The sequence below is a fragment of the Crinia signifera genome, chromosome 2 (assembly GCF_055691185.1).
Source record: "Crinia signifera chromosome 2, ASM5569118v1, whole genome shotgun sequence".
Taxonomy (NCBI): domain Eukaryota; kingdom Metazoa; phylum Chordata; class Amphibia; order Anura; family Myobatrachidae; genus Crinia; species Crinia signifera.
In genome coordinates, this window is record NC_139218.1 from 389,267,315 (window position 1) to 389,290,792 (window position 23,478).

Here is a 23,478-nt window from a genome sequence, read left to right on the forward strand (position 1 = left end):
GCCAACAGGTGATGTCACTAGAGACCATGGGCACCTGCAGATAAGCAGAACACCCCGAGGGATATGCCCAATGTCATTCCTTTCAGCTGGAAACAAAAATAATTGACCCGATATCATCTCAGTATGTACCAAGCTCTGACTTTCATGGACAATTGCAATCTAATAAGATTAAATATATGCCAACGTTGCTGTGAGCGAACCGCAAAATTTCTGTTAAAAATGCCAGCGCTGCTCACAGCAACTGGGTTTTTTTTTTGGGGTGGTGAAATATTTAACTAAAAATCAATTTACTTTGACGTTTTTGTATTTATTTATACTGAAAGAACAGTCCCTGATCGATGCTGAGAGTCCTAGGTGATGCTCGCAGCAACATTGGCACTCAAAGGGTTAAATTACCATTTCAAAAGCTCTGGTCACCAGAACAAGCTGATTTAACTGAAAGCCAGATTAAACGCTAAATTCAAACTTTTCACTATGACTCATTGACCGAATGCATTCAAGCGTCCCGCCGCAGATGGCAGGAAGGATCACCTGGCCACTCAAGACAGCTGAAGCCCCTCCTACATTGTCAGGATGGGATCTTAAAAAGGGTACGGCTACAAATCAGAACAAACTTTAATCATTGCAGCGCCGCTATTGTAAATATTAAACCACTGGGCCCGATTTAGATCGAATCCCAATGTAAAACCATGTGCACCGCAGATGGGCAAAAAAAAAAAAAAAAAAACACTTTATTTAAATATATTTTTTTCTGATGTAAAACTTTTTTTTCCCCCATTAATGTTTTATTGAAAGAAAAAAATTGAATCGTGTTTGTTAGAATACTGTGAAACATTGCTATGTATTGGAAACCTTGATCAACCATGTTTTAACGCTTTCTAATATTAAAGGGGAAATTATCATATAGTTCTATTGAAGATGGGATGTCGCCCACAGCAACCTGATTCTATAGGATTTGAGTTCCCAGTTTCAAAGCTTCGTAAAAAAAAAAAAATCTACATTACCTGACGATGATTCAGCAGTCAGAAGTTGTTCAGTAATGAGAAATACATTAGGATGAACGAATGTTGGTGGAGAAGCTTGATGCTAGGCAGACTTAGCACCTCTTATCTGAATCACTTAATATTGTTTATTTATAAAGACTCTCTCTGTTGTGTGTTTGCTGCATTGGTTCAGCTCACTTAGATAAAGACCACAAGCAACAAGAACATGGAACACCACCAGGGATTCCCTTACAGTAGTCTGTATTGTACCTGTAGTCACAACATATTATTTGCTTTTGTTTGGTGTAAACCAGCTAAACCCTGGCAAAGAGTCTGGAGGAGTTCTAGTGTTTATGTGCAGGGTAAATACTGGCTGCATTATGGTTACATTGCAATTTAGATTTCAGTTTCAGCACACCCCGTCCAAATGTAACTCTCTCTGCACCAGTTACATCTGCACCACCTGCAGTGCAGCATTGTTTTGTCCATTTGAGAAAGAATTCTGCATCAGGCCAAGTGTTCTGCATTCAACACATTTCTCACTCAGCCACTCGCAGAAAAAAAATCAAAAAGCCATTCAAGAATAAAACGACTCGACAGGTTTTTCTTTATTTAATGTATTTATTAGTTATTAATTAATCGCAACATCTTTTCATACTTTGCATCTAAATGTCGAACACTGAGAATGAAAAGGAGGGAGGAAAAGAAAATCACTGGCAAATCACTCAATCTGTATCTTGAAAGTAGAAGCCATTTTGTCTATGTACATCCGCAACGTAAAAGTTCTTCTCCGGGTAACTGTGCTGCTTCTTAGCACAGACTTCTTTGTTTCTTTTTTATTAATCTTTTAATTTAGTCATTACCTGTATAGACTCTTACCTTTTTTAGGCATTTATAAATTAAAACTACGTTCGATCCAAACACAAGTCACTAGTCCAATATGTAAGCATAGGAAAAAAGAAATGTCCAGAATTCTGATTGGTTAAACAAAAAAACACTTTCCAAAAAAATTACAATGTCAACCAAAGGAAGTAAAGCACATTTTTTTTTAAACCTTTTAATGGTGTGCATAAACATTACACTCCATGTATAGCAAAAATATTTTTATTTATAATTTACAGTCAAGTGAAATCTATTTTACAACACCTCTTTCTCCGCACGCATCTACAAGAAGCTTTTACACATGAAACTGTGCAGGCGTAAGAAAATTCAAATACAAAAATGTATTCAGTAACCACAACAGCTGCAACCGTGGGCCCTGCCCAGGAGGTTCGCAGGTCGGGGACAGTTCTTAGCCTTTGCAGACGCTAACTGTTACGGCAGCAATGTTTCGGTGACGTTACACAGGTTCGTTGGGCTCTGGTTTGATCTCTGATAACAAAGGAATGCTCTCGCCACAAGATGTGGCGGCAAAGTCAGTCGGCTCCTCCTTTACTTTAACAGCGGTGTCGGAAGGGTTTACCACCTCCTCCTTAACCAGGTTTAACATTGCACTCAGCGGGTTTTCTAGGAGTGCTTTACTAGGGGATGGTGTGGTGTCTAAAAAGGAGGATGTCTGTAAGAAAAAGGCAAAAAGAGAAAATATTGATTAAAACGGCAGCAGCGATAGAGAGGAAAAGATCACGGCCCCATCAAAATGCATTCATGGGTATGGTGGGAGGGGGCACGTGACTTTAGCAGAGCTGCACGATGGATTGAAGCTAGATCAGGGGTTCTCAAACGCAGCCCTCAAAGCATTCCAATGGTCAATGTTATAAGCTTATTAATGCTTGGTCACAAGTGACTGAGGAGGTTATTCGGACCTGCTCACAGCTGAGTGAATTGGCGGTGTCCACTTAGCGCAGAATTCGCAGCTGAGCGAAAATGTCAGGCTTGCCATGGAATAATTTTTTGACTTGGCAGGGACAGAGTAGCCAGGGACTTACTCTGCGGCAAATACGGGCACATCCGGTCTAAAGCAGACGTCGCACACCCTCCCATAAAAGCTTTGGGGCACCTGTGTTTTTCCTGGCAGGCCGGCATTTTTGTTAGCGCTCGCACTAAACTGTCCTTACTAACCCCCAGCCATCTGCTTCCTGTCAATCACCTTGAGAATGACAAGCGATTTCAAAATAAAAAAACAGGTGTTGCAGTGTATCGATAGCCTGCCGCTGTGTGAATTTGAACAGCAGCGATCAGGTCTGAATTGGGCCCTTAATTAGCACCCAAGCCAATTTGATTTAACCATCTGTGGGGTGCAGTCAGGTCCACGTTGAAGGACCTCTGGGCGAGATGAGGAAACTTCTGTATATGCCAAGTTTCACATCATTTTTAAAAGCCAATTGAAAGAAATTTAATCAGAGCAACCAACCGATGGATTGGTTCTGATGTCTGATGGTTAATCTGTGATTAGTGGGACTCAATTCTCCTTTAGCAGCAATTGTTTTCTTGAGGTGTAGTGCCTACGGAATGCCAGTCGAAAAAAATTGACGGTTTATGGCCATCGATGGGGGAGAACCAAATGGTTTCCCTAAATCGATAGCACAGCATTACCAATGTTTGATTTGTTTTTTTTTCCAAAAGTGCCGGGACACTGCCCTCAACAACCCTGTACCCCCCTAAAACTATCGATGGCTATCCATCACACAAGTTGGTACTAATCGATGGCAATCATCAATGGCGACTGCACCGATGGCCAACCCTAGTAGTGCCTCGGCAGGTATTCATGTTGATTGGCGGCAGCAGCCTCCAGTGAATCAGTATAAAGAGAGGGTGATACAGCAGCCTGCTCAGAGTGTCACAGCAGAGCGACCTGCCATCCACACTTCATAATGATTGGCTGGAGACTGGCCACAGGAGCGGAGACACACACAAAGGAAGACCGTGCAAAGGGATGGGACAAGGGAAGAATACATTCTTGGTTAATGTAACCAACGTTGCGTTACACTCGGTGAAACACCAGTATTATTAATTGCTGACTTACGATGTCCCATAACTAGAAAAAGGGCCAGATGACTGCGAATGTAACTACTTACGCAACCAGAACACACAGTGCGCATTACCTGATCACTACAGAAGATACTTACATTTTTATAATCTTCATAGCATGAAGGATGGTAAATCTGAAAAACACGGGTGAAAATAGATTAAAAACTACACAAGAAATCCAGCAGTGACCAGTGTCATAACAGGAGAAACCTTTTACATTGTACAGGTACTGTGGAACAAAGGAGACCACAGAATCCCTATTACCACCTTTGTACAGGCTGGGCCACTGATTCACCGGCACCTCTTATTCCAGACACATCAGGTACCAGGGGGAAGTGAAGCTGGCTATATACTGCGGCAATGTATAGCAGCAGTGCAATCTGACCCCCTTTGAACAGCCTGGCACCTTCACATTTATTTAGATCTTATACAGTGCAGCATATTCCACTGCGCTTTACAATTAGAAAACAGCGATAAAACCGACAGAGGTAGTCTGTCTGCTAACAATCTATAGGATACAGTGTATCAGAGGTTTGACTTGCTTGCAGGATCCTATCCGATGCGCACAGTGGGGTCAATACGGCCCAAATCAGGCTAGAGTGCATTATAGAATATGGGAGAGATCAGATCGGCTGCAGATAGTCCGTGGGGTAGAGTAAAGGTGCGAACACACGGGGCAAGATGTCACTAACAATATATTGCTCAGTGTCCCGTTTTCATCTGCGACCAAAGATGGTCGCAGATGAAAATGTTACACTGCCGGGAGAAGTGGCAGTGGAAGTCGCTGGACGGAGGAGCATGCTCCTCCAAACAGCGACCATTCAGGGGCTGAAAACGGGAGTGCGCACCTGGAGATTTATCGCTGGTGCACACTCCAATCGCTGGCAATTAGTCATGGGCAAGACGATTCAGTGGAATGAGTTGAACCGCATGGCTCAACTCGGTGTGTTGAGACAGTGACTCGGCTCTAGAGTCACTACTCATATGATATTACAGGCACAGGGAGACCGTGCAGGGCTCACAGCACACTCAAGGTGCCCACAGACGCATCAATACATTACAAACATGGGTTCATCACATCGCATCGCATGCATCCAAGTGCGCATCGCAAGCTGGAAGAAAAATTGCATAGCACCATTGTACAGTCAAAAACGCATAGCACAGTAAAATTGATGCGTCTGGGCACCTTCAGGGAGTTGCAGAGTCTCTGTCCCTCAGTGTGTGCTGGCAGACAGGAAATAAGTCAGTGGCTGGGCTCATGACTCGTGGTGTGGAATTACAGGCACAGGGAGACAGTGCACGGCTCACAGCACACTCAGGGACTTGCAGAGTCTCTGTCCCTCAGTGTGTGCTGTGTGCCGGCAGACAGGAAGTAAGTCAGTGGCTGGGCTCATGACTCGTGTGAAATTGCAGACAGAGAGACAGTGCACAGCTCCCAGCATAGACTTAACTTGGACTCAGCTGTTACTGAGTCCAAGATGAGTCCAGATAATCCGGCACAGTGCTAGAACCAAAGGTGCCTGAAAATCAATGGTCAACCTGTATTTCGCTTCATTCTAAAGTTATTCCTATTACAGGTGAAGGAAACGATGCAGTGATAAAGCCCCAGAGTACAGGGTGACTACTAGCTGTGACACCACTAACAGAAGGGCGACACTTCAGGTACCTTCCAGTGTGCTTATAGCCAAGTGTCTTAAGAGCACTTAGAATGTCGGCCACATACCTTGTCGTTGACACGCATGGCGTTCTTTAGGTGCCATTCCTCCTCTTCCTCATCCCAATACTGTTCAAACTGTTCCTGGCATATCTCACAGATCTGCAAGGGAAGGAACAGTCAGATTTGGAAACTGGGTAAAATCAGATATTATCGCGTGTGTGGAGTAATGATAGGCCGCAGTTACCGTACCTCATCAGCACCGGCAGGACCAGCCGGCACACTCTGAAATTCCTTCTCCTTAGCAGCCTCCTGAGTTTTTAGTATGACCTCCTCATGAACTCTCTCAAAGAACTGACTTTTAGCCCTTTCTTCCAAGTCTGCGATCTCTTCAAATTCTATCCAATCCTGGAAGGGGAGAATTGGATATCAGATAAAAAGGTAGAGAACGTTTTATATATTAGTGGCGTATTAGCCCTTTACCGCAACTCTCCACTTCCCCTAGTAGTAAAACCAGCACAGGGTACACACTAGAAGTGAATAATAATCATCAAAATCATTTGCAGCGATAGGACCCAACAACTGCATACACAACGCAGACCACATCAGTCATTTATATAGCGCATACATATTCCACAGCGTTGTACAGAGAATATCTGGCCAGTCACATCAGTCCCTGCCCCAGTGGAGCTTACAATCTATATTCCCTACCACATTTACGCACACAGACATTCTAGGGTTAATTTTGTTGGGAGCCAATTAACCTACAAGTATATTTATGGATTGTGGGAGGAAACTCACGCAAGCACGGGGAGAATATACAAACTCCACACAGTTAGGGCCATGGTGGGAATGGAACCCATGACCAGGCAGTAATGCTGACATCACCGTCCATGCTGCCCTGCCATCGGTAACATTCCCTCCATGTAGAACCAATGAAGGGGAATAATGACAACCTGCAGGAGCATGCAGAATCCGCGGCACAGTGGGTACACACTAGGCAATGTGCCCGATATGTTGGACTGATCTGACGAACCAGGCGTCTTAGCTAATGCAGTGGTTTTCAACCTCCATCCCCAAGTAACCCCAACAGTGCACGTTTTCCAGGTCACCTGGCAGGTGCACAGGTGCACTCATTACTCATTTTAAAAGACCCCAGGTGGAGCTACTTATTTCACCTGTGAGTCTGTGTGGAGACCTGACAAAAACGTGAACTGTTGGGGGTCCTTGAGGACCGAGGTGGAGAACCGCTGTTCTAGACAATCACAAATCCGTCCCAGATTATAAAAAGCACAATTCCAACAGTAGTGTTGGTGGTTGACACCGATAAGAAAATGTGGACGTTCGTAGTAAATTTAAGATGCGAGTTTCTATTGAAGATGGGATGTTGCCCTTAGCAACCAGATTCTACATATTTAGCACCTTCTAGAAGATGGGTTTGGTTGCTATGGGCTACATACCATCTTCAATAGAACGCCCATCTTAGAAAATAACAATTTCCCCTGTACTTGTCCTGTTCTATTACGTATTTTGGAATATTTTTATATTTGAAAGCGGTTTCCTGCATTTATAAGCACATCAAACATATGAAACAATTATATTTATTTGTGCATGAAACAAGGCTTTAAAAAAAAAAAAAAATGAAACAGTTTGTGTACTCAAGACACTGAATCTGAATACCAAGCAATCATGTCCCAGTTACATACAACATATAAACTTACACCATTAACTGAGAAACTCCTGTCCTATACAATAGAATGAGAAGTTTGACAACTTTGTAGAAAGAGTAAAGTTCAATATAAAAGAGATTGACAATTAAAATTAACACCTTATGACAAATCATCATTCTGTAGGCCTTAAGGTGCCCACACACTAGAACGATTTTCGATAAATCGGCCGATATATCATCCAATGTTTACCGATAATCGGTCGAAAATCGGCCGATTTTGGTCCGATGCGCGCTCCCGTGGATCTTTAGCGGAATCTTCTGATCTTACAGGCTGCACAAAAGATCAGAAGATTTAACAAAAGATCCATAGGAACGCACACGGGATCTTAAGAAAAATCTTTGGTAAAGATGTGCGCTTGCCTGAAATCATTTGTCCAGGACAGGCAAAAGATCAAGGCTAATTTATGCGCACATCTTATGATCGCAGATCTTTCTAGTGTGTGGGCACCTTTTGTCCTGTATATATCCACTTCCATTAAAAACAAAAACATACAATAGGACTTACCCTCAAGCTATAGTACCACCTTCGGTGGGTTATTTTTCTACTGACATCCTTTTCGGTGCGGTTTTGCCGATAATGCCAATCCAAGTGGTCAGCATATACGTCAGTCTGGGATTTGGTAAACCTCATACCACATGAATAGCACTGGATACCAGTGTATAACCGGGTTATAACACTGTCGTAACGCCTGCAAGTAGAGATGCACATTAATTCCGACATAGGAAAAATAAAGCGCACCTATATGTAGCACTACAAGTGATTGTGGTGCGCACTCTTCCCTGTGGCTCTGCAGTATTAGCTTAAAGGTCCATACACACTGGGCGACTATTCCCAGCGAATATGGACAGTGATGAGGACAATCTGCGGGGAAAGCGGCTCAGTGTATACACACTGAGCCGTTTTCCCCCGGCGCCGACAGAGGGGGGCGTTGCATAGCGCAGCGCTATGCAAAGGCGTCCTGAAAGCCGCTCAGCAGATGAGCGGCTTTCCTGGCGATGTTGCGGGAGCGCGCAGCAGCGCTCATCGCCGGGCCATACACACTGGGCGGCTTTGAGCTGAAAGCCGCTCAAACCTGCTGTTTTGAGCGACTTTCAGCTCAAAGTCGCCCAGTGCGTATATGGGCCTTAAGACTAACAGCTGGGCTATAGCAACCTCAATGTGTACCCATAGCCTACAGTGTGCACTGAGCCATCATTTCTAAAGCAGTCTATCGATTCACAACACACCCACAGGGATAGCCAACCCCAGGTCTGATACTAGTATAGACAGAGGAACACCGTAATCTGGACATAGGGAAATTAATTTAGCAATTGCTGGGTGCACAGTGTTTGTTATGAGATCTATTAGCACAGATTGTCTGTAATTGAAGCAGCTATATAAACACACAATGATATGGTTGGTGTAATACTCACTGCTTCAGAACTTCCATAGCAAAGCCAGTTACGTCAGGAACATCTTGATCCTGAGAGGGATCATCTTCTTCCTCTTCCTCCTCCTCCTCTTCCGCCTCTTCCTCCTCCTCCTCAGGTTCCTGCTTTATACAGTTCTCGGTTGATTCTGTAACAGATTGTTTTAAATGAAAATCAATGTTTGCGAGGCAAAACTTTGTACAAGACTTGGCCAATAGGTGAATTGCATTTGGAACAAAGGAGTTGAGGCGTGACAAAGCAGCATAAATAGTACAGAAGTGGGCACTAAGTTGGGGGATGCAATGCCTACAGAATGAAGTTGTCGCGGTAAATGGCATTTTCCCACCAACTTTATTTCCAAGTGCTTTGTTGATGGTGCAGGTGATAACCCAGCAACTTGTGTTGCGTCATTAGTCAGATTTCTTCTCGTACTTAGGAGAGTTTGAGCACAAGTTCTCTAGTAGGGCCTTTAATTGAATTGCTCTGGCCACTCATTCCCAGCACTTTTATACATCACATTTATTTGAGTGCCCCCCCCTGCAGGACAGAACGCGGTGACACCCTAGTAAACTAACAAAGAGAGAGATAGGAAACCAGCACGTGGGTCACTTACCCTTCATAATGTTAACATTTTTACACATAGATTGGAAAGGATGTGGATTTCCGAATCCACTTCATTTACCACAAAAACTGCTGCCAATTCGAAAATACCTCGTCCGGTTCCATGAATGCAGATTCAGCTTTTCAAAATAGCAGAGTCTGCAGCTGCGAATCCCTGGCTAAAACGGCCGGGATTGAATAGTGAAATCCCCTTATTTCAGATAAATCAGAAATATGGAGAAAGATTGAACCCCCCCTTAGTCTGGTGTCTGCAGAAAGTTTATTTTACAGTGAATAATTACATTGGAAGATTCTGTACACTTACTAGAGGAGGGGGCTTCCGTCTGTGACACTTTGAGAATTCCCGTGGAGAGCAGCTTTGAGAACAGTTCATTTACATCCAGCTGACCCAAGTGATTTTCAGGATTAGGAAACGCTGGACAAAAACAAAACCACCACAATTATCGCATATTAAAAGCATTTCTCCTATAGCTACAGCACACAGAAAGCTTCCACATAGGATCCTCCCATTTGAAGTCCAGTGGGCACAGCACTAAGGCTGGATACACACCTATAGATGGGTGCCGGATGACTCACAGGCAGTCGGGATTCAGACGGGCATTTCTCAGACATCGGAATCCCGATGGTCAGGAGGCGGGCTATTATCCCTCATGGGGGGGCCACAACCCCCATAGAGGAAAAATAGAATAGGCGGCAAGCGTGAGCCTGCAAGGGGCTTGAATGCGGTCACACCAGCCCGGCTCCTGACAGTCAGGATTCCGATGTTGGAGAAACTATCAGAGTTATACCATAGGACTACATAGACACTGCTCGATGAGTTGAGACACGCACCTAGCCAGTTGCCCAATCAATCACGACTGGCAAGTGCAGAGTGTACGTGTGGTCGGTGTATTGCCCATGCACACAGAACACTGCGCAGATTTAGCTTATCTTTACATATATCGGCCATTGGCTTACAAGCCTATCGCTGGTATGTACTGGCTGATGGACCAGCGAAAACACCAATCTTTTCCTCTCCCATCAACCATTTAGGATTGCAAGTTTATAACATCTGTCAAATTAATTTAAAAGTACATCTGGCGCCCAAACCAAAACATTGCAACACATTATACTGGGGCCGGTTACCAGCACAATCATGCAGACATCAGAAATAGTCCCCCTCAAGTCCTATTGGCGTAAATGTACAAGAAATGCCTCCTCCGCTGATTTTAAAATAGAAATACTTAGAACCCCCACCTGGTTGGTGATGAACAAACACTCCGGTATTAGGTACTTGTGCTGAGGATAATGATTCCTGATTAAAAGGAGCTGGTTGGGAGACGCCACCAATAGACAGGTACTGAAAAAGATGAAAAGAAAATGCTTCAAAAATAGAACCCGGCCAAAACAAACAAGCAAGCTGCAATGATGGGAACATGTATTCAGCCTGAAGTGAAAGGGCCACATTCAATGCAGCCGGCGAGGGTTTTAAACGGCGGGATCACGGAAAACAAGCGATCCTCGCCGTTAAACCCCACGCCGGTTGCTAATCCTATTCAACGCGCTGGGGAAATCCTCGCTGTCAGAGGACGGCGAGGTTTCCCCAGAACAGCGAGGCTTGTGGCTAATGCTGGGAGCCTACTGAATTTAGCTGCCAGTCTCACTGTTTTAGTGTCCGCATACTCCATTTCCCCCCTCGCTCCAAAAACCTAGCGATGGGGAAATGGTGTGTTTAAGGGGTCAGTTGAATACTGACCCTGTGAACTGTGACAGCGAGCAGGCAGCACTGTAATTGCTGTACTTAGCAACCAATTGCTGAAGAGTGCAGTTAGTGATTTGTAGTCAACTTTCTGTTTCCAGCAGCCAAGTACACAATGAAATAGTGGAAGAATACATTTTAAGGTCGGAAAAGAGGATTGGATGCAAAAATGTAGAAATATTTGTCAACACATTTCTTAATTAAATTATGCACCAGCTTTAAAATGTCTATTTCAAACAATGATTAAAATTAAATCACCAACTTATTTTAAATACACTAATTAATTTCATACAAAAAATCAACAACACTTACTGGTGGGTTTGTCTGCATATTTCCAACGGGCATGTTGAAGTTTCCAAAAGTAGGTCCTGGTTGGTTTTTATCTTCAAAATAAGGTGCAGATTGCCTAGGAAGTTGGTTGGGAAAGCACTGCACTCCGGGAGCAGGAGGCCCTGAAAATCCTGCTCCTTGCGGCATGTCAAACCTTTGATCCGGCCTTTGGAATTGCATACCTTGTGGTTGTCCAGGAAACATGTTCTGAGGATCAAATGGTCCAGTTTGTGGGAATGGTGGTGGAGCATTTTGTCCAATGGGTGGATGATTTACATTATCAAATCGTGGTCCTTGGTGCCCAACAGGCATCTCAAACCGTGGCTGCTGATTGGGGCCATCAAACCTTTGTGGCATAGGTCCGTCAAAACGTGGCTGCATTTGCATTGGTGAATCAAATCTTGGAGGGGTCTGGTGACCAGGAGGGCCATCAAATCTCTGAGTAGGCTGTCCAGATAGACCATCAAATCTGGGCAAGCTAGGTGCTTGGTTTTCAAATCTGTTAACTGGTGCATTTTCAAATCTGGGTCCTCCTTGCCCCATCGGTCCATCAAACCTCATTAAAGTTTGTGTATTAGATCTATGATCAAACCGTGGAGGTTGATTTGCATCAAATCGGGGGCCCAAAGGACCGTCAAACCTTGGACCAGGTGGTCCATCAAATCTTGGGCCAGGCGGACCATTAAACCTCGGGCCAGGAGGTCCATCATACCTTGGGCCGGGAGGACCCTCAAACCTTGGGGCAGGAGGCCCATCAAACCTTGGATTGTGCGGTCCATCAAACCTCATGGGGCCCATAGGTTGTACAGTATCAAATCTAATTTGCTGCCCCATCGGTTGTTCAAATCTAATGGGTGCGCATTGTCCGCCCTCAAACCTTTGTTGCATTAACGGTGGCCTAGGTGAGCCTTCAAATCTTTGAGGTTCAAATCTTTGAGATCCAGAACTACCTTCAAACCTCTGCGGTGCTTCAAACCTTTGGGGCCCTAAGCCACTGTCAAATCTTTGAGATCCTTCAAACCTTTGTGGACCTGTTCCACCTTCAAATCTTTGATGCCCATCAAAATTTTGTAGTCCAGTATCAAACCTTTTGGGTCCCGGGCCACTACCTTCAAACCTCTGAGGGTCTAATTGTTGCACACTCTCAAAGTGTGGTGGACCCAACTGTTGGCCAGGAGCACCATCAAACCTCTGTGGACCTAAAGGATGAACTTGAGGAGCATCTAATCTTTGATTGTTCATTGGCAGATTAGTAATCATTTGATTTGGCACTCCTTCAAACCTCTGCATAGAATGACTCTGTAAATTGACCGGTTGTCCAATCATATTTTCAAACCTGGAGGCATCGGCCAAGTTACAAGCCCCAGCATCAAAATGGGTATCCACTGGCTGTCCTTTTAAGTTGTCAAAGCGCTGACCTCCAACTTGATTGACTTGTGCACCATCAAAAAGGCTGCATGGCTGTGCAGGAGAACTTTCTCTAACATTCAGAACTTTGGAGGACTCTTCAAATACCTTACCACCAGGGACATCGGCTCGGTTACCAGCTAAGTGTGTTGGGGCATCGAGCAGCGGTCTGTGTTCCTCAAGCAAACTACCATGTTGTAAGTTCTCTTTTCCTGATGGTGCTGTATTGTCTACAAAAGAGGTCTGGTCAGAATCATCGTATCTGGATCTTTTTTGAGAATATCGTTCGTTGCAGGAGGGTCCATGCTCTTCTCTTAAGCCTTTAAGGGGTTAAAAAAATTAAAATGAGACATTAATTTAAACTAAGCCAAGAAACCATGAGCAACACAGCAAGCTTCAAAATAGTATGGTTCAACCTACCAAGTGTAGACAGATCTCTTAGATCATCTGGTCTTCTGTGAATTTCTTGGACCAGGACATCCTCGTGAGATCGTGCTCCTAACACCGGAGAAGAACGTCGGACGCTATCTGAGAACACGTCACTACTTTCAGATAAATTGCGTGGTCTTCTACCATCATGCTCGATGTCTCTACAGTCAAGAATCATATCGTCCATATCCAAAAACTCGTTATCTAAGAAGCCATGTTGAACCTGCGTTCTTCGCAGCTTGGCTTTATGTTGGTAGTAATTCAATTCAGCATTGGAAAGAAGGGGTTTCTTTTGCAGCCCACCTTTGACATCATCTGTGGGACTGTCATACACGCTGCACCGCTGCCTTTCTTCTTGATACTGAAAGAGTTGCCGAATTTGATGCGCCACAACGAGGAATTCTTCCTGTGAGATTTCACCAGAGGTCAAGCGCTCATTGGCCTATAAAAAAGAAAAAAAAAATGTTCAAATTCATGTGGTGGGATTGAGGTTAAGTGGTGGGGTCCTATGGACTGTATATAAACGTTCTACCCCCTTAAATCCATTCTTAGCCTTATACCAACCTAAAGCTTACCTTTTCAAGCAATTCTCCCTTTCTTGCACTTGTTAATTCTTTAGGGATTTTTAGGTCGGCATCTACGCTTAACCACTGCTGTTGCTTTGGCGTTCGAGGAGATAAGATGCCCTTGCTATTAGACCAACTGTCCCGATGCCTTAGGTGCGGGATCCTCGTGCTTTGATGGTGGTCATTTTGTAGGCTACAACAAAAGCATATTCATTAGCATGGAACATACTGAGGGGAGATACAAGTCTTAGTAATTAAGGGTACAACAAATACAGCATGTGGACATTGCACACTTACTTCTTGTTTTCTTCCCACCCAGGTTGCCATCGTTTGCTGGGCTTCGTTCCTTGCCAGTTCTCCACATTTTCCTTCGGTTCTAGACCTGTCTTGGCAGAAACATGAGTTGCTGGGTCCTGCTGTCTCTCTGCTGAGGTTTTCTTTTGCCGCCTGTTGTCTCGGACATCAGTTTTAGGATTTCTCTTACTCCGGTCATCCCGTGTACTTGCCGGAAAGTCTCCTGCATGAGATGGTTTACCTCCAGGGGGACGCAACTTGGCTATTTTCATGAGAGGAGGAGGTGGAAGAGTAGGAATGGGAGACAAGCTTCTCTGCCTTCTCTTTGGCGATGACCGTCTCTCTCTCCTCTTGGGCGAATGTACTGGTGATCGAGACTTTGTCGGAGAGCGAGAGCGTGAACGCTTCCGATTAGGGATTCTGCCCAGTTTAGCAACCGGTTTATCACCATCGTTCAGGCCAGAGTCCGTTTTCAGCACAACTCCGTTAGCCAGCTTATTTCTGTTTGCTGACGGTCGATGTTCGGTGGATTTGTGATCCTCCCTTTTCTCTGTACTTTTTCGTTTCTCTTTTATTTCCTCTGGTTTGTCATCTGTTTTATCACGGAGGTGTTTACGTAACCTTGGATCCCTTCCACGTAGATCTGTATCTCTTGTGCTATCAGCACCTTGGGACTTAATGTCCTTTGGTAGTTTTGCTTTCAGGGGTGAGGGAGACTTTGATTTAAGCTCTGTGTGTAGGGATTCTTTTTTCTGCGTTCTCTCACTTGACTTTGCCTTCTCTGGTTTTGCTGAAGAGCTTACTCGGTCGTTTGGTGCAGGTTTCGAAGGCTTAGTGTCTGGTGCAATAGAAGTGCTGTTCTTGAGATCTTTTTTATGAGACTGGTCTTTAGAATGCGTTGAATGTGGAGCCCCCCTGTTAAGTCGAGGGTCTCTGGTTGGCACTTGTGGCTTGTCATGATGCTGAGAGGGTGTCGACGTCCTATTCTTATCTGGATGTGTAGAAGTAGGCTGCAAAGCCTTAGCAGGCGCATGTGGGATCTCTAGGGCAACATGAGGCTTGGCAGGAACTGAAGATGAAATACTGTTGGCCTAAAAAAAAAAAAAAAAAAAAAAAAAAAAAAGACAATGAAAGCACGCCAATAAAGGACGCAGTGTTACAAATTGGCCGTTTACAAAATTAAATGATCTTAAAAGCGACAGAATCATTATCACAAGATTTTATGCTAAAACCACCCACTGAAATGGTAAAATCTGGTGAATGTCTAGGCCGTATTCCAGGCTGCTGCCCCACCTGTTAGCGCATACAATACATCCCCCATTTATGTAACTGAAATCCATCTGGGAAAGGTTGCTTAGATGCTAAATCAAACCTTTTGCAGGGCCACGGCCATAATACTGACAGCCAGAAAGCAGAACCCAAAAAATAAGTACTGGGTATAGGTGTATTAAGGTCGGTTCGCTCAGTGTGTTGGCACCCCAGTGACTGCAATGCTTGGCAACATCACCGGGCTAGATTTATACTGCATGCAGTATAAAATCTAGTAAATCACCAGTGTTCTCTCACCAGAGAACACTGGCCATGCCAGATCTCTAGGCACACAGCAATGGTGCATCGCTGTGTGCCAACCTATCTGTGCCAAGAAGAAATGTTCAGCATGGAGGCACAGTTGCCCCATTTGTATGGGGCATAACTATTATCACTTACACCACCAGATTAAATATTTTTTTATTAATCGTGTGTACGATCAATATTGTTAATGATTGGCACTCCAGCGCACAGTTATACTCAATTCGTACACCTAAGGCTGCAGACCATATCATTAACAATAAAATCGGCAACAATGTGGGCTGACCAAGGGGCTGAACACTTCTCCAGAAAAGCTATTCTGTCCTTGAGTTACAGAAAGGGCAGCTTGCTACACTAGACCACCCTGCCATCGTGGAATATGGAGAGCTGCGTGAAAAGCCACCAATGCCAATACCACCCTTGTAGAAGGGATTGGTAGAAAAATTTGTTGCTATGGAAAATTATAGGAGGAGGTTGTAAAGCAGAAACACAGCTCCCAAAGAGCTATTGGATCATCTTACAGAACATGTAGCAAAGCTTTAACCTGGAGCTTAGCATATATTATTCAGTGTACACATATATCTATCGATTTCACCAGAATGTTGCAAAGGCGCAGTGACTGAGGAGGCATCAAATACAGGCTGGAGCTCGTTCTCTGCCTGTATTGTATAAAGGTCATCATGACAACTAAGGTCTAGCCATGGTGGACACCCGCTAAGCCTGACAAACTCCTCCGTGCAGGAGTCAGTTACTCCCCCCGAGACTCTCGCATTGCCTCAAGCTCTAGAGCAGGGCTGGGCAACACCGGCCCTCCAGATGTTGATTAACTACACATCCCAGCATGCCTTGCATCAGTTTCAGCATGGCCACATAGCAAAACTAATGCAAAGCATCCTGGGATGTGTAGTTCACTAACATCTGGAGGGCCGGTGTTGCCCAGCCCTGCTCTAGAGTATAGTCTGGTGACTAGGCCACAAAATAAGTCATCTGGTCATCTCTCTAAGAGAAGGCAGAGACACTGGCCAGTGTCTTTACACTGAATCATTCAGTAATAATCTTTCTTTCTTCTTACCTGGGCGTAGAGCAGATGCTACGGTTCATGTAAATAAGGTAAAACACACTAAACAACGGCATTTTCATGCTATTCTATGCAAAAATCTGCAAAGACAAGCCTTTATATTCCAAATTAGCAGCGCCCCCTAACAGGATTCAAGCTTACATATATGTGATTCCAGTATAAAGTGTGTAGACATTCAATTGTCTTTTGCTTAAAGCGTCAAGACACCCCAAAAACACTATCGCCTGATCCATTCATTTCCAGGTGCAAAAACTGCTGCACCCCCTCACCTCACAATTTCTGTTAACAATGGATTACATATGGTAAGGACATTTTTGCCCGGAGGCACTGCACATTATCAGTACACCTACTGAGGGGCACTTTACAAACAATCTCTAAATGGATATTTGACATTAGGCTACAGACATGAAATCAGGCGACACAGAAAGTAAAGGCCCCCTTATACTTTGTCAACTTATTGTCTCAACAAATTGAACCTGATTGACTTGAGATTTATCCTATGTGCAGGAGGTTCAATCTCTTCCAATCTCTTGGTTATACCCAATGGCACAGGATTGTGTCCTACACATCAGGCACATAAGATTTTGTCAGACGGCACTTCAGATCTTGTCAGATAAATTGACTCAAATTGGATGAAATCTTACAAAATCTCACAAGTGTATGGGGCCCTTTAGACTTACCAGCTGCGCCTTTGTTTGCTCCAATTCCAACTCAAGCTTCTTTTGCTGAAGCTCCAATAACTGTTTTTGCTTCACCAGCAATTGCTGCCTTATCATCTGCTCCTGTGACACCAGGGGCTTCGGTACCTCAGCAGGAACAGGTGGTGCGCGAGGAACAGGTTTTGGCACCGGAACGGGAGTTACAGGAGCCTCATCCGGCTATTAAGTGGGTAAAACAAAAAAAATACACTGATAAGAGGGGTATTTTTTTGGTTTAAGGGGTTAAAAAAAAAAAAAAACACCCAACACAATGATGTCAATAAAATGAAGATCAGCTCATACTTCCCCCACCAGGAGGGCAGAGCACATAAACCACAGGGCATTATACATCCAAAGTACTCACTTTATTTAGGAATTTAGGATTCACATGGATGCTAGCGGTATTCACATTAGGGGGTAAAGGTTTGACGGGCCAGGCTGGGTCTACTTGCTTGACCCTTACATCAAGTGCATATAGTTTCTTTGGAGGGAAAAGTTCGTCCCATGTCGAACGTAATTTATACAAACTTTTCCTTGTATTCTCATCCACCTGGAAGCAAAGAACAGTTTCTTGTTTGGACAGTTCCCATTACTGTACTGAGCATATGAATATGGACATGTTCATTCATACTAGATTGTGTACTGCTGTTTTACTGTAATGACCTATTATGCAAACTCCATATACAACAAACTGAAAAAAGGGAATCAATATATGCAGATATGACTGATCAATAATGAGTGACCTAATTAAACATCCCCAGTCTGATTGCAAACATTTTACATTCTTCATACATCACCAAAACGGAACAAAACCCATTTAAAAATCTACCCAAAGTTATACTAAGCATGGGGGGGCTATTACTGTAGCTATGGAACCCCTAAATATAACTCTCTGTATTATTAAAATTGCAACTCTCCACTGCATTGACCAAACATGAGACTTAAGGTGCATACACACGGAACGATGGAGGAAACGATCCGACATCGTTACCGATTGTTACAAATCGTTCATTTTGTGTATAGGCGAGACAATTTGAAACACTTCACAAAAGCTTTGTCTTATCTTCCTGCATGCATAAAAGATCATAGACAAATCTTAACGATCGGCGGATACGCGCATCGTGAACGATACACAGAACGATTTGTCATTCCTATTGATCGGAAACGGCCACATCTTACATCAAATCTTTCCGTGTATATACACCTACAGGAGAAACCACAAGGGTACTTATATGTTAGTTGGGCGCCCACTAAGCTATTTGCTTAGTTTTCCGCAGGGCCGACAAGGATAGTGGAGGTATGACCGTACTAACTATAGTGGGCGCCCAACTAACATAAGTACCCACACAACTAGGATGTAACAGGGGTAGAATGTACTGGCAGATGCAATAAACAGTGCTTTTACGCTGATAATCTTTTAAAACAGGCACCAGCTTTCTCAATTAACAGAAGGGTGTGGCTACCATGCATTTTATATGGTTTAAGGACTACAGAGCCAGCCACAAGTCTAAAGGTGCCTACACACCAAACGTACACAGTTGTTACCGACCACCCAATTCATCTGTGCATGCTGTTCAATTTGACAAGACTACTGCATTGTAAAGAGCAGGGACCGGATATCGTTGCGAAACGTCCAGTGTGTACGCACCTTAAGACGAAACCTGCCCCAGTTATTACAAGACGAACCTCAACTAGAGTGAACATGAAAAAATAATTATGAATCACATAACCAAGAATTATGAATCTATACCTTTTCAAACACAATTATAAACGTGGCAACTATGTTTTTAGCAAACGCTGCGAGATAGTCCCTTCCGACATTTTTAACAATGGAATCCATGAGGTACATGACCGGAAGCTTCTCTGTGCTAGGCGCCTAAATAAAAGAAAACTGATAAGTTTAATAGGACAAAAACCATCAACCCATTACTGAAACCGATGTGTATACAAACCCAGACAAAAGGCTATTAATGGGCCTTAGATAAGAGTGGAGTGTACTGCAGCTGTAAATATTTTTTGACCTTCTGTTTTAAGTTAAAACCAGGTATTTTTTTTTTTGTAGCGTTACCATTATTTTGTTATAGCAACTTGTTTCCAACTTTTTTTTTTTTATTAATATTTCAATTTTGAGGGAGTTTTAAATCTGTAGACAATTTATATTTTTCAACAAGCAATCGGCATCCTTTCCATGGCCTCCGGGATCACATAGCGAGAGGAAGCATTTCTCCGTGCTGGATGCGTTTACAGACATTTGCCCCCATCTGGCAGCGGCTGGCCACACATTGGGTAAAGGCAGTGAAACTCCACGTCTTTCCGATTACTGCCCAGATGTGCACAGCGACATGTGTTCGTCCATTGTGGCTGGAAGTTAATTTGTGAAATCTTTCACCTGTTTAAATATACTCTGAGCAAAGCATTATATGACCTCCTCCCCAGCACCTGTCACCTGTTCCTCTGCATTAGTCACCTTCAATGTGACAGTGTCCCCCACACGCCCAAGGAGAACGCATGAAACAGTTTGCCTTTAAGCTGTACGGATCACAATTAAGTTCGTAGAAAAGTATTAAATTGCTTTGCTTATTTTATTTTACTTTTATCTGTCATGTGTTACTGGAACCCTTCACCGACAATCCATTTAAAGCAGAATAAAGTAAAAATTAATGTACAATGCAAACTTAGTATAGCTGGAATGAACTAGGTTTATCAATGTTAATCAGCGAGCATGATCCCTCTGTGTATTGAACACTTTTTAAAGACTCGTGGAGCAGGTAATGCATGTGACAACACAGACGTCATATGGTTACGTAACTTAACTCCTACTGAACCGAATGCAAGTTCGGACACCCTCTGCCAAACATTACGTTTATCTAGCTGTGTGAGGATACTAATAATGTGCAAGTAACTTGTACCACCAAATGGATTAACTGTGTGTATGTGCAACCACAATGCAGTACAACTAGAATGTTACCCCTATGATGTAAGGTTAAAAAATGTTCTTCATTTCGTATATGCAATTCACTGTATGCAAATGAACCCTGATCATGTAGAACACTAGATCTAATATGTAAACCAACTTTATTGACCATGACAAAAGAAATGAAACTCCCAGACTGAAACAGTTACATCCTATTCAGCAAACTGTACAGAGAAATCCCCAACCGTAAACGTTTCAATTCCCAACGAGATTTGTTTCACCTTGTGGGCAAAACACATACCAAACATAACAATGGGAAATAAAAAGACAAATACATATTTTATACATTTTATTTACAGATTGCAGCATAACCAGTCACACATTGTAAAGCAATTTATTAAATATATATAGAAGATGTACTAAGAACTCAGAAGACAGTGGTGCAAACAACGTGGTCAGAGCATGTGGGAGGTCACACGTGGCGGCTCGGCTACCACAGGATGGCTTTAATGTGGATACAAAGTACAGCGGGTAAAAGCATTAACAACTAGAGGGTCTCAGCGCCAGGAGGGCATGCCAAGGAAGGGGTTATATATAGAGAATGCATTGCTTTCCAAAGATAGACCTTTAACGAGATCAAATATAGAGCTAGACAAGTACATTTTAATCTGACCCCTATATTGTATATAAGTAGGACAGGTTGAAAGGTAAATGTGTAGGGAGTGGGGAAGGAACCATGATTTACCCATGGGGGGGGGGGACGACACAGGGGGAAGTGTAATATTTTTTTGGGGGGTGGGGGGACCCCGTCACCAATAAAAAAAATATAGCAATTTAGAGGGATTAGGGATCTACCCATGCACGACATGCCCAGGAAAAGGGTGCCTGTTGGACCCAGGGACCCCTTTAACATAACATAGGGAGCAGGTATCTAACCATGCCAGCACTTGGGGAGTAGGTGCGTGGACTTACATCCTCACACATACAGATGGAACATGTATTTAATTTGACAGGCCTATAAAGGGATCAGGTGGGGAAATAAGCTCCAGGGGACAAGTTATGTAACCATGACACCGCCAGGGGTGAGGAATCAATTCTAGGGAATCTCTATACCATATAAACAGAGGGAACAGGTATCAAACCATGCCAGCCCTTGTTGTGGGGAGTGGTCCAGTTCTAAACCAGGACTGGGTATTTAATGACCGGGCAAGAGAAGGAGGGTTAGCAATTACATGCAATCATGGTGCGAGGACATCATGGTGCGAGGGTATAATCATGACCCCCCCCCCCCCCGTTAAAAGTAACATCTGGGCACCCCATAATACTATAACATATATAGGACAGAGGTGTCCTATATCCATGACATCCAGTTGCTGGGTAACACCATAATGGGAAGGGAAGTTATGGCACAGGCCACAAACACCCCATTCTAACGGGCAATACCCTTGTACAGGGTGGGGGGCAGACAGGAACCCTAGGGCCGGGGAGACTCCCTACCAGACGCCATCTTGCGATGAACACGCAGCTTCCCATGGGCACGGGGGGGGGGGGGGGGCATCGGCTACCACCACTGTGCGGGATATATACCCGGTGTACCAGGGTGGGTATGGGAACTGGGACTGAGGACGGCGCCGGCGCCATCTTGGATAGCATGGCAACGGGCTGGAAGGGTGGTGTGGTGCCTACTGGGTGACCCGAGGGTGAGTGGGGGCAGGCGGGTGATGTAGGGGAGGGGTTGGGGTCGTTTAGAGAAAATAAAAGAAAATTCTTTTGTCATAAAAACCTTGGCGATCTGAGCTTCGATAAGAGTGACGATATCCCTGGCGAACTGCACGTTCTCCTCGGCCAGGATGGTCAGCATGTTGATGTGGGGCTTGCTGTTGAACGTCAGGTCCTCCAGGGACGACTGGTAGTCCCGGCACGCGTCCTCACGGGCTTCGACCCCCGACATCTTGTCTTGTCAGGCTGCTGCGGCGAAGGGCGGTGGGGGAGCGGGCTCGGCCGTGTGCGTGACTTATCGGAGGCCGGCTGAGGACGCCCTGGGCCCCGCACCCAGCATCGTCTGAGAGCAGGACGGGCCGGCTGGTACGGGGTGAGGGCACTGCGGCGCTGCTCGCTCTGCAAATTCTCCCCGACAAAATGGCGACTGAGGGGGAACGGTCACCATAAGGGAGAAAACACGGCGGCCCGTCACGTGGGGCGCGCCACGGCCCCCGATTGGCCGGGAGGCGGCTGTTGCGCAAGCGGGTGGGCGGGAAGGTGAGGCCGCTGTTGCCGCCCACTCTCCTTACGTCATCCCTGGTCGGCTGAGAGGTCGCTGATTGGTTGCTATGGCCGTCTACTTTACCTAGCAACCGTGGTGTCACCCAGGCTGCGTAGGGATGGCCATCGGTGGGCTCACTACCGATGGTACCATCGGTGGAGAAGCCGTGAGCGGCCACCGATGTTAACCGCCTAATATATGGGAAACCATCGATGTTGTTACCCATCAGTGAGCCAAGCAGTGTGCAATGTAATATAGTATGATTGTGTGTGTGTGTGGGTGGAAGAAGCAGCTTCTCACACACGCACACCATTGTGTTTTACTACGTGCTACTCTGGTTCTCCCAGTTCTATGCTGCTGTGTTATTGCAACATGACAGCAGTTTGTGGGCTGTGCCCTTGCGGATATATGGCGTGTATGACATCACCTCAGAGGCTTAAATGCCCATTATATTTTATAATAGTACATGTTACACATGGATTTGGGGAGGGGCAGATGCCAAGTTATATTATTAACCCTTTGAGTGCCAAGTGTATTTTTTAAAGATAGGTTTAAAAATTGCAAACATTTGTATTCATCATAATGACCTGTAATGTTACCTTATATACGAAATATATATATATATTTTTTTTACACTTTTTTAGTTGAATTTATATAACAAATGTGAGCGACGGCGGCATTTTTAGCGGATATTTTGCGCATCTCTCACAGAGATGTTGGCACTCAAGGGGTTAAAGATCCGTAACATTAATGGAAAATACTTCTAGCATTACTGCCTCACAGCGCTGAGGTCACGGGTTCGATTCTCACCATGCACGGGGAAAACAT

General features: G+C 44.4%; 1 protein-coding gene across 2 annotated transcripts; it reads right to left on the reverse strand.

Annotated features, from left to right (window-relative positions):
* Positions 1-2,069: 2,069 nt before the first annotated feature.
* PCF11 (PCF11 cleavage and polyadenylation factor subunit) lies at positions 2,070-22,556 on the reverse strand. 2 transcript variants are annotated; one of them, XM_083170320.1, is made up of 16 exons: positions 22,171-22,556; positions 19,224-19,349; positions 17,838-18,023; positions 17,456-17,653; positions 14,132-15,219; positions 13,844-14,027; positions 13,260-13,710; positions 11,415-13,159; positions 10,601-10,703; positions 9,669-9,779; positions 8,747-8,891; positions 7,839-8,022; positions 5,857-6,012; positions 5,674-5,766; positions 4,049-4,084; positions 2,070-2,538 (listed from the first exon to the last, which is right to left on the reverse strand). In XM_083170320.1, exons 1-16 carry the CDS (start codon positions 22,336-22,338, stop codon positions 2,323-2,325), a joined length of 5,190 nt encoding a protein of 1,729 aa, XP_083026446.1. In that variant the 5' UTR covers positions 22,339-22,556; the 3' UTR covers positions 2,070-2,322. The 2 variants fall into 2 exon arrangements, with proteins under 2 accessions (XP_083026446.1, XP_083026445.1); XM_083170319.1 differs by having other exon boundaries at positions 9,669-9,783; positions 10,599-10,703.
* Between the last annotated feature and the right edge of the window lie 922 nt (positions 22,557-23,478).